The sequence below is a fragment of the Chenopodium quinoa genome, unplaced genomic scaffold (assembly GCF_001683475.1).
Source record: "Chenopodium quinoa cultivar QQ74 unplaced genomic scaffold, ASM168347v1, whole genome shotgun sequence".
NCBI lineage: Eukaryota > Viridiplantae > Streptophyta > Magnoliopsida > Caryophyllales > Amaranthaceae > Chenopodium > Chenopodium quinoa.
Window position 1 is genome coordinate 1,132,643 of NW_018742770.1, and position 13,964 is coordinate 1,146,606.

At 34.0% G+C, this 13,964-nt stretch overlaps 3 protein-coding genes across 3 annotated transcripts; 2 read left to right on the plus strand and 1 right to left on the minus strand.

Moving 5' to 3' along the window:
• The first annotated feature begins 1,465 nt into the window (after window positions 1-1,465).
• Window positions 1,466-2,179, plus strand: LOC110724477 (glutathione S-transferase T2-like). The gene has a single exon (XM_021903897.1). The coding sequence runs from the start codon at window positions 1,466-1,468 to the stop codon at window positions 2,177-2,179; it is 714 nt and encodes a 237-aa protein (XP_021759589.1).
• Window positions 2,180-4,325: 2,146 nt separating this feature from the next.
• LOC110724585 lies at window positions 4,326-6,995 on the minus strand. The gene is made up of 3 exons (XM_021904001.1): window positions 6,597-6,995; window positions 6,079-6,134; window positions 4,326-5,631 (listed from the first exon to the last, which is right to left on the minus strand). The coding sequence occupies exons 1-3, from the start codon at window positions 6,601-6,603 to the stop codon at window positions 5,311-5,313; spliced, it is 384 nt and encodes a 127-aa protein (XP_021759693.1). The 5' UTR covers window positions 6,604-6,995; the 3' UTR covers window positions 4,326-5,310.
• Window positions 6,996-8,599: 1,604 nt separating this feature from the next.
• LOC110724478 (protein FAR1-RELATED SEQUENCE 12-like) lies at window positions 8,600-11,728 on the plus strand. Its single transcript, XM_021903898.1, has 7 exons — window positions 8,600-8,723; window positions 9,294-9,666; window positions 9,800-10,024; window positions 10,151-11,153; window positions 11,227-11,316; window positions 11,402-11,473; window positions 11,569-11,728. The coding sequence occupies exons 1-7, from the start codon at window positions 8,600-8,602 to the stop codon at window positions 11,644-11,646; spliced, it is 1,965 nt and encodes a 654-aa protein (XP_021759590.1). The 3' UTR covers window positions 11,647-11,728.
• Window positions 11,729-13,964: the final 2,236 nt, after the last annotated feature.

The window sequence follows — 13,964 nt, forward strand, 5'->3', positions numbered from 1 at the left end:
CTATAATTGTGTAACACTATGTTCTTATGGCTGTATTCTATTTCTTCATCTGCTTGAATCATTTTTGGGCTCTAGCTTTAGTTTCTCATTGGATATATAAAAGTAATAAAACCATAAGATTAGGAGAAATAGTTACATGATTGGGATTTTGGTAGTTGGATGTGCTAGTTACGAAGAACTCCAGTGTAAGTTACTCCTTTCACCCCGTAATAGGTTTCACACACGAGTTTGGCACAAGAGCTTGTACCCAACCTTAGCCTGAAGGTAGTTGTTCTGTTCTCTTTCTGCTGATCTGTTTGTAAATGGCAATTTAATTATCGGATCTTTTTTATCTTCTATTTGTCATCTACAATTAAAAAGTTTCATCTCGTAATTACTGAACTTGTTATTTGTTTTGTGCTAAGGCACACGATGGTGGAGTTGTTGTAGAATTATCAACAGTGCCTGGTGGTGCTCCGTGCTCCACAGCTTATTACAATTGGTGCAGATAAAATATTGGCTGTATGGGATACAGTCTTATTCAAGGTCTGAGATTGCTGGTTAAGTCATTTAGGGTATTCTGAACAGAAAAGTTGCTTCAAAATCAAAGTTGTTGCTGTAGTTGTTTGTATATCCTGACACTTACATTGGAGCTCTTGTTTTTAGAATGAATGGAAAATATAGATGAGAGTTAGCATTTTCTTTAATGGATGGTGCCCTAGATTTACTCTATCACATGATGGCCTAGCTTTTTTCTTCCTTTTCTTCAGGAGATGCGGCGGATAAAACCAGTTCCAAAGATGACTTGCCATAGTGTGGCATCTTGGTGTCATCCTCGTGCTCCCAACCTTGATATATTGACCTGTGTGAAGGATTCACATATATGGTAATACATTTGCACCACATATTTGGCTTTCCCCTCATTCCCTAACATTCACTTATTCTATCTTATGATTGAATGTGCTGTAGCGAATGGCTTGGAGCTTTTGTCTGTCATGATTAAAAATGACTGCAGCCTTATTTTCTTAAATGGTGATTTTTGACCTTTTGACAGGGCCATTGAACACCCAACATATTCAGTGCTGAGAAGGCCATTATGCGAGCTTTCCTCCATTGTTCCTCCGCAAGCTCTCGCACCAAGCAAAAAAGCTTCGGGTATGTTTTTTATGTGTAGTAAGACCAGACTGTATTCTAAAGTAATGTATGAAGGTGATTTGAATTGTTTGGTGAAGCTGAGCATTTTGGCTGTTTCTTTTCTTCTTTTGTGTTAAACCCTGTTTACTACACTTGATTTTGCCGAACTTGAAAGTTTCAATCACTTTTGCCTATAAAAATTAAAAAATATACTTTACCGATAAAAAATGATTTTTATTCGTTGAAACTGATTTGCCAGTAGCTTATGTCTCACAAAGTTGGCCGTCCAGTTACTGTATGTACTATGTAGAAAGCAACTTCCCTATGGCGCAATGTACACGCAGCATTTCAAATGGCTCATGCGGAGAAGCCGCATATACCTCCACCAAGACCTATGAAGAGTCTGACGTCGCATTGGAGAAGGTTGGAAGCAGACACACTTCAGTGGATATCTTGCTATGATGAAGCGGGTAGACTTCCGGAGGGAGGGAGTGATTACAACGAAGCTGACCGTATAAAAAGTACGTCGAAGCTTTTTCATCTCGCCCAAGGTCGCAATTTCACTTATCCTCACGCGGTTGAAATGCTTAATAAAGATCCAAAGTGGGGGCCAAAGCTGAGATGGTCCTTATCAAAGAAGGAAAGAAAAGCTGCTTGTGATGCTGAGGAGCAAGGTAGTGCTGGAAGTGGGAAGAGGTCCAGAGATGATGTAGAGGATGAAACCCCTACGGATGGTTTTTCATCTGGAGGAATACAACGACCCGAAGGTGTGAAGAAAGCAAAGGCCAAGCGTAAAGGGAAAGAAGTAGCTACAGAAAGTGGTTCGTCTGACCTTAGCGAACGAATGAAGGAATTCGCTACAATTTGCGAAAGGGAGGCCATTCTGAAGGAAGAGAGGATCAAAATTGAAAAGGATAAGGAACAGAGGAAACGGGAGGAATTTGACATTCATAAGATGAGAACCATGTTTGATATACTGCAAACTCTGAAGAATTTGCCTACGCCACTCACTCCTGAAGAAGAGTCGTACAAGAATTTTTTACTGGGTAAATTACAAGGCTTTTAAGCATTTTTGGTTGTAGTAGGTGTACGCTTGTATTAGTTAAGTTTTTAATTATGTGCAATGTAGTCTTTTATGTTTAAGTTGTATTATTGGTGTGTTTAATTTAAATGTCAGATGTAAACTTGTATTCTGATTTTTCCAATATTGAATGACAAGTTGTTTAACAAGTTGATTTCAGTTGTCATTGTTACCGACATAATTGCATTCAGTTGTTGTCATTGGCTAATCACTGTTTTCTGATTTCACTTTAACTTTGGGTCATTGATACCAACATAATTGCAATAAGTCTTTGTCATTGTGTAGTCACATTTTTCTGAATTCACTTTGTCAATATGCTTTAACTTTGGGTCATTGATACCGACATAATTGCGATAAGTCTTTGTCATTGTGTAGTCACATTTTTCTGAATTAACTTTGTCAGAATGCTTTAACTTTGGGCAAGTATATTGCTTCTATCACAAAGATGCTCAAGGGAGGTGCTTAATTGATTTCGTGAGTCACAAACAGTGGATCGTACTCATTTTAAGAAACACATACTATTTGTTTTCTTTCCATTTTCAGTTTTTATTTTTTATTTTATTTGGTGCTTTCTTATGTGTTCTGTAATAAATGCTCCAATGTATACTTCTACTTTCGAAAAAAAAGGTTATAATTTTGCATTGTTAATTTGTGATGTTTATATGGAAGTTTTACGCACAATATGCTATATTAGAGTAAATGCTGAGTACTTTTTCCACCACTAATAGTTCCTTGTAATGTTGTCCATGTTCTTGTCAAAAAAAAAAAAAAAAAATGTTGTCCATGTTACATATGAATAAGACAATTTGAACTGAACTATGTCTTTCATCTTGAGGAAGCATATAATGCAATCGTAATACAGTAACTTACGTATGTGCAATTTGCTTTCCCGTGATCTTCTTGTCTGTTACTTAACTCTACGATCCTTTGGTGGAAGTAGGCCAAATGGAAACAAAAATTATTTATCTGTAAGTGTTGGTCTTCTATACAATAGGTTTAGTTCACCACATTTAGTCAAACTTAATCCAACTAGCCGTTGCACCACGCGCATCGCACGGGCCGGACGGTGAGCAACATGGTAGTTCTAGAGTGATCGATGAACTGAGACATAAACTATGTAGCAGGAAAGACCAAAGTTTGAAGTTCTTTGTTCAGGGCTACACAAATCCGTATTTGAATATGAGATATGTAAATTGTGAAAAATGTCTTTTTATTCCCAACTATGAAATTTTAAATATATTAAATCATGGACTTCACATCTTTATTGATCAAGCTAATTTTTTTATTTTTTTGCTGAACTTGGTAAAATGGAGGAACTCGAACACAATACTCCAAATACTCTATCAATTTAGGTTTTGCAGATTAGGGGTGAACATAAACCGGTCCAGACCGGAATCTAGACAGGACCAGATTTGCTATTTTGCGTGGACCTAGACCAGACTAGTTATAATTCTAGTCCAGACTGGACCGGACCTGATGAGATGAATTTTTAGAACTTGCATGTGCTACACTCTTTCAAGCAACTACCATGTTGCTCACCGTCCGGGGCACCGTACGCGGTGCAACAACTAGTAGTTGTAAATGCAAAATTGCAAGCAAGCAATTGACATCCTATCGCTTAGGGATCAGAGTACTTTGATGACTTAACCATAGAGATTAGTGATTCTCTATGGTAAGGACCTCGCTAATGCATGACTAATCTCAAGTTTAATATCAGTACATAGTAAAAACAAGCAGTGAAAGGATATAAATACTTATCACATACATAGTCACAACTCACAAGTTTAAATCCCCTTTCCTAAGTAGGCGAAGATGGCCCCATATTTACATTGTCTATTTTTTCGCTCATACATACACTAGTACAATATTGTCCGTTTTGGGCTTAACCCACACCCAAAAGGCTTTGTGTTAGTATATTGAGCAAAACTGTATTAGTATATTATTTTGTATTAGTATATTGAGCAAATTTGAATTCTCGTAAACTTGACTTTTGATATATTATGAATACAAATGAGCAAAACTGTATTAGTATATTATTTTCTTTTGTATTAGTATATTGAGCAAATTAGAATTCCCTCAATCTTGTGACTGGTTCATACTCTTGATATTATGAATACAAATGATCCATGATAATGATCACAATACTATTAGATTGGCAAAACAGTATAAATCCCAGTGACGATCCAACATATAAGTCTCAATTGATCCATAACCAAAGTAGGATGCTGCATACAAGTACATGAAAGATGCTGCAATATAAGTCACAAACTAAGTCATTATGAGAACAAATTAAAACTCGAGTACATGAAAGAAAATCATAATAAAGCAACTACGAATGAAGTGGATGAATTTGTTCTTATTTCCAATCCTCTTCAGATAGTTTCTTGGAAATAAATTTATCATCTAAAGGCTCCAATAACACAGTCTTGCCATAGCGTTAGAGGTGTCCCAATTCTTCTAACCAGGTTTTCTTGCAGCGCAAATAGGGATTCACCTCAAGCATACGAATGACCTTGCAAAAATCAGGGGCAGGGGCAGATGAAGGGGCTTGGCCGTCAAAACGCTTGAGCTCATGCAACTGAGAAGGCCTCAAACCAAGCCAGGCAATTTCCACAAACTCATACTCATCAATAAAGGATGTTTCCTCATCATCAGCATCCAACCCTAGATGCCAGCCATAACAGTTGATTACAGACAAAGGAGGGGTGTCGAGGAATGTGAAGAGGTCAAGGTGGTGGGGATCTAAATCGGTGACTGCAACAAAAGGCAGTTTAGGATAACGTAGCCTGAGCCGCCTAAGAAACACATAGGATAACACATCCCAACTGACACGAAGAACCAAGTATTTAGACAGAGTGGCTAGGCAAGGAAGACAACACAGTGTTAAAGATGCGGATATTTGGAACTAGAAGAACAACAGAAGCAACAGTGGAAAAGGAGTTGGCAAAAGTCTCAATCTTAGAGACAACAGGAACATGACTCCCAAACTCAAGACAGCCACCATCAAATAATAGGCCTCCAAACTGAGCAAAAGGGAGTTGTCCATTGACTTTGGGTCTCTTCTCTCTAGACAAGGACTTAACCCCCTCCTCCTCTTGTCGTGCTTCCTCTTCCTCTCATACGTGGGTGCAAATGTCCAGCCATCGTAGCTCCTCCTCAGACTCCTCCTGCCATCGTGTCCGAGTAATGTCTGGAAGTAGATACATTCTGTCGAGAATGGGCGAATAAGGAAGAGATCCTAGAGTCATGTTGTCCTCCAACTTGTTCAAATCCCAAATCAATTTTGCTTTGTCAAGATCAACTTGTTCATGCCCAATATCGGTTGCTAAGCTGCAGAGCTTCAATTTTAGTTCCTTAATGGTAGTGTTATAGCTCAACCCTTCTTCAATAACTACCTTAGGCACATAACCATCACACAAGAATAGATATACAGTTGCCTGCAATTCATTCATTTTCAAATAAATATGATCAATTTGCTAGTCTACGACTCTAAGAGTGGAAAAATGACTAAACAATCACTGTGATGCAACAACCAAAAAAATCACAGCACAAAAACTCATCCCATATTACCAAACACCCCCTGGTTTGCACATGAAAAGACCAAACTATCCCGTAGCTTTCCAAATGTTACACCAAAATACCCCGTGATTCAGTAAGCTATTGAATCACAGTTTTCTACTGGGAAGGCCTCCTAAGAGTGAGTATGCATCAATCAATATTATAAATTAAACATCCCTCTGACCATCACTAGTTCTGAATGTATGTTAATTTAATGATAAACACGCATAATCCTTCCTAACAACACGTAAAATCAAGAGCCTAAGCCATATCTGATATATTTAGTAAGTACGGAGTACAATATAAATTATAAAAAATTAACTCACCTTGATTGAGTAGTCCTTGTTCGTATCCATGGTCTGATAATTATTCTGTTTTCGATCTGATGAAAAATTGAGAAAGAAAAAGGCAAGAATCAATTAATTAAGGTGATGGATAGAACAAAAGCCAAAGTTCGGTTTCCCCAAATAAATAAAATAAAATTGAAAAAATAAATAAATAAATAAAATTGCCACAAAATCAGTCAAACGGAGGAAGTATATTCTAAAGGCTTGAATGATTGAAATATGTTTTGAAAAATGGAGATGCTTTGTTCAGGTTGTATGCAAGATAATTTTGCTACCTTCTTCCTTGACCAGGAGAGAAATTTTCAATATAAACAACAGCTTTTGTTAAAACGCAAACATAGTGTTGTATTTATGTCATAAACAAACATAACGCAAGCTATTGCCAATAATCAAACTACAATGAAACATAAACCAAATCTGTACACTCATGGATTTATTAAAGCATTTAATCGTTTCGTTATTGTTACCAAGATTTTTTTTCATCAGTGTATGTATACCTATCATTGCATCTCACCATTATAAAATCAAAGTTTACAACAGTGAATGCTGGTGGAGGATGGAAAACTTTGAATTGTTTTTCGTACTGATTATTGTAGTGTTGCTTTAATTGGAATACAAACAAATTCAGACAATTCGAAGCAGAAACAACACAGCAGCAACCAACGCCCAAATTCAGCCCCAAAAGTCTGCACAAAACCACCCAAACACCAATAAGGTTGTGTTTGGATATACTCAATTCATTTCAAATGATAGATTTCAATTTCAGAATTTGAATTCTTAGTATTCAATACCGAAATATTTGTTTGTGAAATAGTAGAATTTCAATTCCCGGATAATTTTTAATTGAAGGAACGAACAAAATTAAAAAAGAGAAATTAACAAACAAAATTGACTAAGTTATAAATGTACTGACTATCAATTTACGTTTTGGAACGTTTAATTATAGTCAATTTCTTCCAAAAAAAAATCAATTTTATGCTATTTTAATAATTTTGTTCTGTTTTTTATTTATTATTAAAATTATAGTTTGATTGTTTTATATGAATCCAATTTGATTATAAACCCTAATTTTTTCCCCAATTTGATTATTAGAATGAAAATGATGAAATTACAGTAACTTAATTTAGATGAAACTAAAGCTTCAATCGAACAAAACAATCTTGTAAACAAAGTAATGATGTATTTGGCGGCGGCGCCGCTGTTAGGGTTTTTCTCCTACTAGTACAAACTCTAGTACTACAAGATGTGGGAATAAAATAGAAATTACAATGTATAATTATAATCAATTACACACACAAACCAAGCACTAACTAGTTTAGTAAGTAAATTACAGAAAATTTACAAACTAAACTACAAGTATAAAATAAAACAACTTGCCTTACTCCAAGCCCTTAAAACGATCAAGAACATGAGAATGAGTATGACCACGTAAGTCTTCAATACTTGATACTCGTCTAAGCGTGAATGCACTTTCCTAAAGTGATTATTTCCCCCACAACGGTGCTTGGGTTGAAACCGGAAAGTCATTTTGAGATACAATAGACGACACTACGATCTTTGCACTAAGAATCGTAATAAGATTATTAAACTCTCAAATGTAAACTTAATTGATAGAGATTTCAAGGAAGAGATTGCAAGTTTCTTCAAAGAAAGTGTAGAGAAGAGAGAATATGGAGAGGAGAAGAAAAACTGAATTCATTCATCTCACAATCCGCCTTTTGAATAAAAAGAATAGAAAATCGCAAAACTGAATCGACGTCGGCGCTCCTCCACCACAGCGCGGACGCTCCTCCACCCCGCACCATTTTTCATTCCAGACTTCTTCTAACGATCCAGAGAATTGGCGCGATTTTGACGCGCTTTTAACACGGGCCGCCCCGACCTTGCGCGGGCACGCCACTTTGACACTCTAAATCATCAACAGGCGCGGCTCTACTACAACGGCTGCGACGGCGGAGGTGGCTTAGGCGGCGTTGCTATGGAGTCTGGTGATTGGACTTGGTGGTTGAAGTATTTAAGCGATGGTGGAGAAGGGAGATTCGTGGTAGCAACTATGATGATTGAGGGCAGTGGTGGTGAGAAAAAACAGGATTCGAAATAACGTCGATTGTATTGGAGTTTCAAATTCTTAAAGCTACAGTTATGTTTGTAAGGGCTTGGATTTGGGCTAAATACAAATCCAAATTATTGAGTTATCCAAACAACTTATTTGGCCCAATTCCAGGATTTTAATACAAATTTTTGCCTAGACTCTAGGGTAGCTAGCTTCTCCTACACCCTCATGCTATTACGTCGTTTTATATTCAAGCCATAAATAATCATTCTGCTATTTTGTTTTTTTTTTCTTCATCTTTTTTCATTTTTGTTAACTTTCTATTCAAGCAACTATATAATGATTTTCTTAACCTAATTTCTATTTTATTTCTCTCTTTTTTTACTTATTTCATTTTCTCTCTCCTGCATTTTTTATTTTCCCCCCAATTTTTCTCTCTCTTCTTCCATGGAAATTTCTAGCTCAATTGTGTTTGATCGTGACTGTGATTCTAGCTTAATTGTTTTTTATCGTGATTGTGATTCTATTTTTCCTGCTGGAGTTGGTTTAGTCGACTCGTTTTCGCAACAATGTGAGTAATTTTTCCCTCAATCATTCGATTTTGATTATGCTCTGTTTTCGCATGTAATAGTTCGATTTTGATTTCATAATTTGATAATTGTATGAACTATAGTTTATATAATGCTCAATTATAATTTTTGGTTTTGTAATTTTGCTTATTGTATGAATTAAAATCAAAATTATGGTCGATTATAATATTTGATTTCATTTTTATTTATGATTATTTTAATTTATAGTTTGTGATGTATTGTTGTGATTTTATTGTTTTTCTTTGTAATGTTGTTATTCGATTGATGTTTTTTCCAGTTTTCTGCATTTTAATGATTGTCTATAGTTTTATAAAATTTGACATTCAATTAATGCTCATGTATGTTAGATTATATGTACATTTACGTTAACATAGGTGTAATTACTGTAATTCACATTTATCTATGTAATCATAAATGTTCATTTAAATGTTTTATTATCATTTTGATATATGTTCATTTATGTAATGATAAATGATCATTAACAGTTTACATGTGGTTATTGTACATTATTGCTATTATTTGTGTTCATTTGTTACATTTTAATATTGCAGTGGAAAAAAAGAATGCTATTTTATTTGAGGAAGCAGCTAGTTCTGAATTTTATGGGAAACAATTTCCTTCTGAAGATGTGGCTTATGAAATGTTTAATGAATATGCATTTAGAAAGGGCTTTGGAATTAGAATTGGAAAAAGTAATAGGCGAAGAGATGATTCATTCTCTATGAAAAGCTTTGTTTGTACAAATGAGGGTTTTAAAGATGATAAATGCAGGAATAATAGGCTGTATGAGAGACTTAACATAAGGACTGGTTGCTTAGCTTTTGTGCAGTTTAGTATTGACCGTTCAGGTGTATATACATGTACAAGACATGAGATGGTTCATAATCATGAAATGATTCCTGTTGACAAGAGACATTTAATAAGGTATGATTTGTGCTCCATTTGTGGGTATGAATCATCATGCAAATAATGTGATGTTTGGCATGGGATTTATACTTAATGAAAGAACATAATCATTTGAGTGGTTATTTGATACTTTTCTAACTTATATGGGAAGGAGAAGTCCTATTACTATTATGACTGATCAAGCTCAAGCAATTGCAGCTGGGATAAGAAATATTTTCCCCAAAGGTGTTCATCATATATTATGTGTGTGGCATATTGAACAAAATTCTAAGAAACACATTGGGGCGTTGAGAGCTTTGGATGGTTTCACTGATTTATTTGGTTATTTACTGAAGTATTGTGAAACTCCACCAGAATTTGAGCATTATTGGAAAAGGTACTTCTGCTTTATACTTGTTTAGCTTCTTAAATAATTTTTACAGAAATGAACATTTAGTTTTTTATAAATGTTTATTTATAATGATCATAACTGTTATGCTTAATGATCATGTTTCATTTACAGAATGTTGTTGAAATATGACTGTGCAAATGTTGATTGGTTGAATGATTTGTATAAAATCAAAGAGATGTGGTGTCCAGCTTTTTCAAAGAAATTTTGGTCAGGAGGTGTGCTTTCATCTCAACGTAGTGAGACAACTAACAAATCAGTTTCTCAAAGGCTTAACAAGACACAAGGTCTATGTGATTTCTATCAAGTGTTTCTCGATGTGGTTCAAGAGTGGAGAAGCAAAGAAAAAGGGAGAGATTATAATACAATCAAAGGTAATCGTCATTTGGCCTTTGCATACATTGGGATTCTTGTTCATGCTAGATCATTGTATACTATTCAAGCTTATGTGCTTTTTGAGGAAGAGTTCATTAAGGGTACTGCTTGTGATCATAAGGATGCTGGTGTGAATTTTCCTGAATATTATTATCATTTGTGGAGACCTGGGAAAGATATGATCAAGCACGAGGTTGTTTTTAATAAAGAAACACATGCAATATGTTGTACATGCATGTTGTTTAGTGAAATGGGTTTGCTTTGTTGTCATGCTCTTCGAATTTATCATATGAATTGTGTTCATAAGATTCCAGATGACTATATATGTAAGAGGTGGACTAAGGCTGCTATGTGTAGTCATGGCCTTGATGAACCTACAATGAAAACCAATGTAGTATCTACAAGTGTTTGGAGGACACAAACACTAAGGAAATTTGTTAAGTTGGTAACAAGTTGTCAACACTCTTTGAATGCTAGAGCAGAGGTTGAATGTTATTTCAATCTTTTAAAAGAAAAGATTGAGAGTGTTACTGGTACTATTGATTTTAATGAACCGGTTGAAGGTATTGAAATTGTTGATCATGAAGTTAAGAATCCGGCAAAATCAAGACCTATTGGAGAGAGGAATTATAGGCCTAAGAGTAATTTAGAGAAGGCTTATAACAAAGCCAGGGGTCAGTGGTTGAAGAAAAAGTCAGTATACACTCCTTATAAAAGATCTAAAGGTCAAGCAGTAGTTCAGGTAATAATGCACATTTATGTTTTTGTTATTGATCATTTATGTTCAAGAATTGAACATTTTTGTTTTGCCTTAGGAATTGGACGAGAATGGGTGTCCTATATCTTATGCTAATTCTTTGGCTGATCCTAATGAGTTAATTGTGATTGAAGATCCAAGTGCTCAGGTAAAAACTTATTTTCTTTTTTTTTATCTGTTTTTATCAAATTCTTTAGAATATAAAACATTTTTACTTTTAATTTTTTTTCAAGGTTTGTAATAAAAAGACTGCCATTGTAGAAGATATCCCTTCAGATGATAGTGTTTCAAATGACTTTGAACAGGTATTATGTAAATGATTATGTATGTAATTGTAGTTGTTCATTTTAGTAGTTTAAGTTGTGATTATAATGTTTTTATAATTTTCATTTTATTATAGGAATATGGATATAGCTCTATGCAATCAAACGTTACTGTTGATCCAGACATATCTTCTATTGTTAAGGTGAAATATTAATCATCTACCTTTTAATTTTGTATAAGGTCATTATGAATTTTGAATTTGATCATTAATTATTTTAATTTTGATCATTAGGTTAAAATAGCTGCAATTGCTCATGATGTTGATAATTTTCCAACAAGTTCTCAATTGCCACCAAAGAAACCAAGAAATGTACAATTTCCCACAGTTGTGCATGCTCAAATCAATGCTCAAGCTCCTTCTAAAGTTTCTAGCATTGTTCAAAATCCTCTAAAAGCTCCAAGAAATGTTCAAGTTCGTTCTAGTGTTCCGAAGAAAGTTCAAGCTCCTTCTAATGTTCCAAGAAGTACTCAAGGCTGTTTTCGGAATGTTCAAGTTGATTCTAGTATTTCAAGAAATGTGCATGATGTCCTAATGTTCCAAGAAGTACTCAAGGAAATTTAAGGAATGTGCAAGTTTCTCCTAGTGTTTCAAGGAATGTTCTACTTTCTTCTAGTGTTTCAATGAATGTTTAAGGATCTCCTACTGTTTCAAGAAGTACTCAAGGAGGTTCTCCACAGATTTCAACCAAATATGATAGGTTATTAGCGTTTTTTGATACTAGTGTGGCTAAGAGATTGGCTACAAATGGTAAATAAGAGAGTAAATCAATATGCAATTATGTTTTGGTGTTTAACTATCAACATTTTTAGTTGTCTCAACTTTATAGAGATTCAAGTGCTTTAAGTTTTTTATATTTTGATTTATTAAGTAATTTGAATCTTTTTTTTTCAAACTATTCTTAAATGTTCTATAAATGATTATTTTTGCTTTTGGAAGTGATCATATACTATTTTAAATAGTAAGAACCATTATTAAATTGGAATAATTATATTAGATGATTTAAAACTGGCAATTATAATGTAACACTTTACTATTTGTAAATATTAAAAAGATAATAAATTTTGTCTTTACTTGAACAACAACAAAAACTTATGTCCATACAAATACTGAAAGCAAGTATGATCATATATATGTCTATATATGAACATATTGTATTAAGCTTGTGCAAATCTTCTTGCTGCTCTTCTATTGTTCTGTGACTGCATGTTTCCTTCATTCAGCATTAGTTCAGCAGTGTATTGTACTCTGAGCTTTCTGATTTGGTTCACATGTTCCAAGAAAATAATTTATTATAAACATGAACATTAATGGGATATAAATGATCATTATGTATTATAAAGTGATCATGAAGTATATTTTTTTGTTTTGTTGAAATTTACTTACATTGTTTGGTTTTAGGTCACAAACCCATTCTTCATTGGGATCAGCAGTGAAAGTTTCCATATGTTTCATAATGTAAACTCCACAGTTGGTGTATCTTCGTTGCTCCTCCACTTCATTTTTTGCAAAACCACCTTATATTTCTCAATAGAATCTGCATCTTCATACCCCAACCCTTTCAAATATTCTGCATATCCTTTTAACTGCAACATATATAGAAAAAAAAATTCAAAGGATCATATTAATATTGATCATTTTAATTTTCAATATTGATCATTTTGTATAAACAAATTGATCATTTATATATCTATTAAACAATATACTTACCACCAATTGGGGTTGGTTTTCATACTTTGTTGCAATTGTTTGATGTTTTGGCAGTTTCCTGTTGTCAATTATATGTATTGTCTCATTGATATGATCAATGCATAGAAGATAGAAAGGTGCATATATGGCCACTGGAAAAAAAATCTGTACATAGTACACAATATTATTATATATACACATTAATGTAAATGAACATATTATAATTCCATATTGTTCATTAATACCTGTTGATATCCAACTGCACTCTTGATTTTGTATAACCTCAATTCATTTGTTATTCTTTCTTTGAAGTATGCAATTCTAAGCTCCATTGATGATCCTTCAGGACACACTGTATTTGCATACATAATTTGCTGCAAATAATGCACAAGGATCATTTTAATATTCATAATGATCATCTAGTATAAGTGAATTGATCATTTTAGTTCACCAATGTATACATGTGTAATTTCAATAAAGACTTACATGTGGAAATGTTGAAAAGTATAACTTGTTCTTTGACCTTTTTTGATTCAGAAGTACTGCCCATGAATCGATCACATTGTTAACTACTAATGTATCCCCTTCAAGAGTTTTCATCTCTGCCCTATTGATCGAATTCACTCCATCATAGTATAGTAGCTCACTGAAAAATATCAATTTTTTAAATTTTATGAGTTTACAACAAACATAATGTTAAAGTTTTAATGAAGTAAGTGATGTATACCTTTGATCTTTTCCACTATAAGCATAGTCTGTTACAAGTTTGTTCATTGTGTCTTCAT

Bases quoted from the DNA above. Each gene is read 5' to 3' on its own strand.
- LOC110724478 (XM_021903898.1), top strand. From the start codon at position 8,600: ATGGAAATTTCTAGCTCAATTGTGTTTGATCGTGACTGTGATTCTAGC. The intron at 9,667-9,799 runs GTATGATTTGTG...TTATATGGGAAG, and splicing joins GACAAGAGACATTTAATAAG to GAGAAGTCCTATTACTATTA. The intron at 10,025-10,150 runs GTACTTCTGCTT...TTTCATTTACAG, and splicing joins TTTGAGCATTATTGGAAAAG to AATGTTGTTGAAATATGACT.
- LOC110724477 (XM_021903897.1), top strand. From the start codon at position 1,466: ATGGCTCATGCGGAGAAGCCGCATATACCTCCACCAAGACCTATGAAG.
- LOC110724585 (XM_021904001.1), bottom strand. The intron at 5,632-6,078 runs GTGAGTTAATTT...AATGAATTGCAG, and splicing joins ACAAGGACTACTCAATCAAG to GCAACTGTATATCTATTCTT.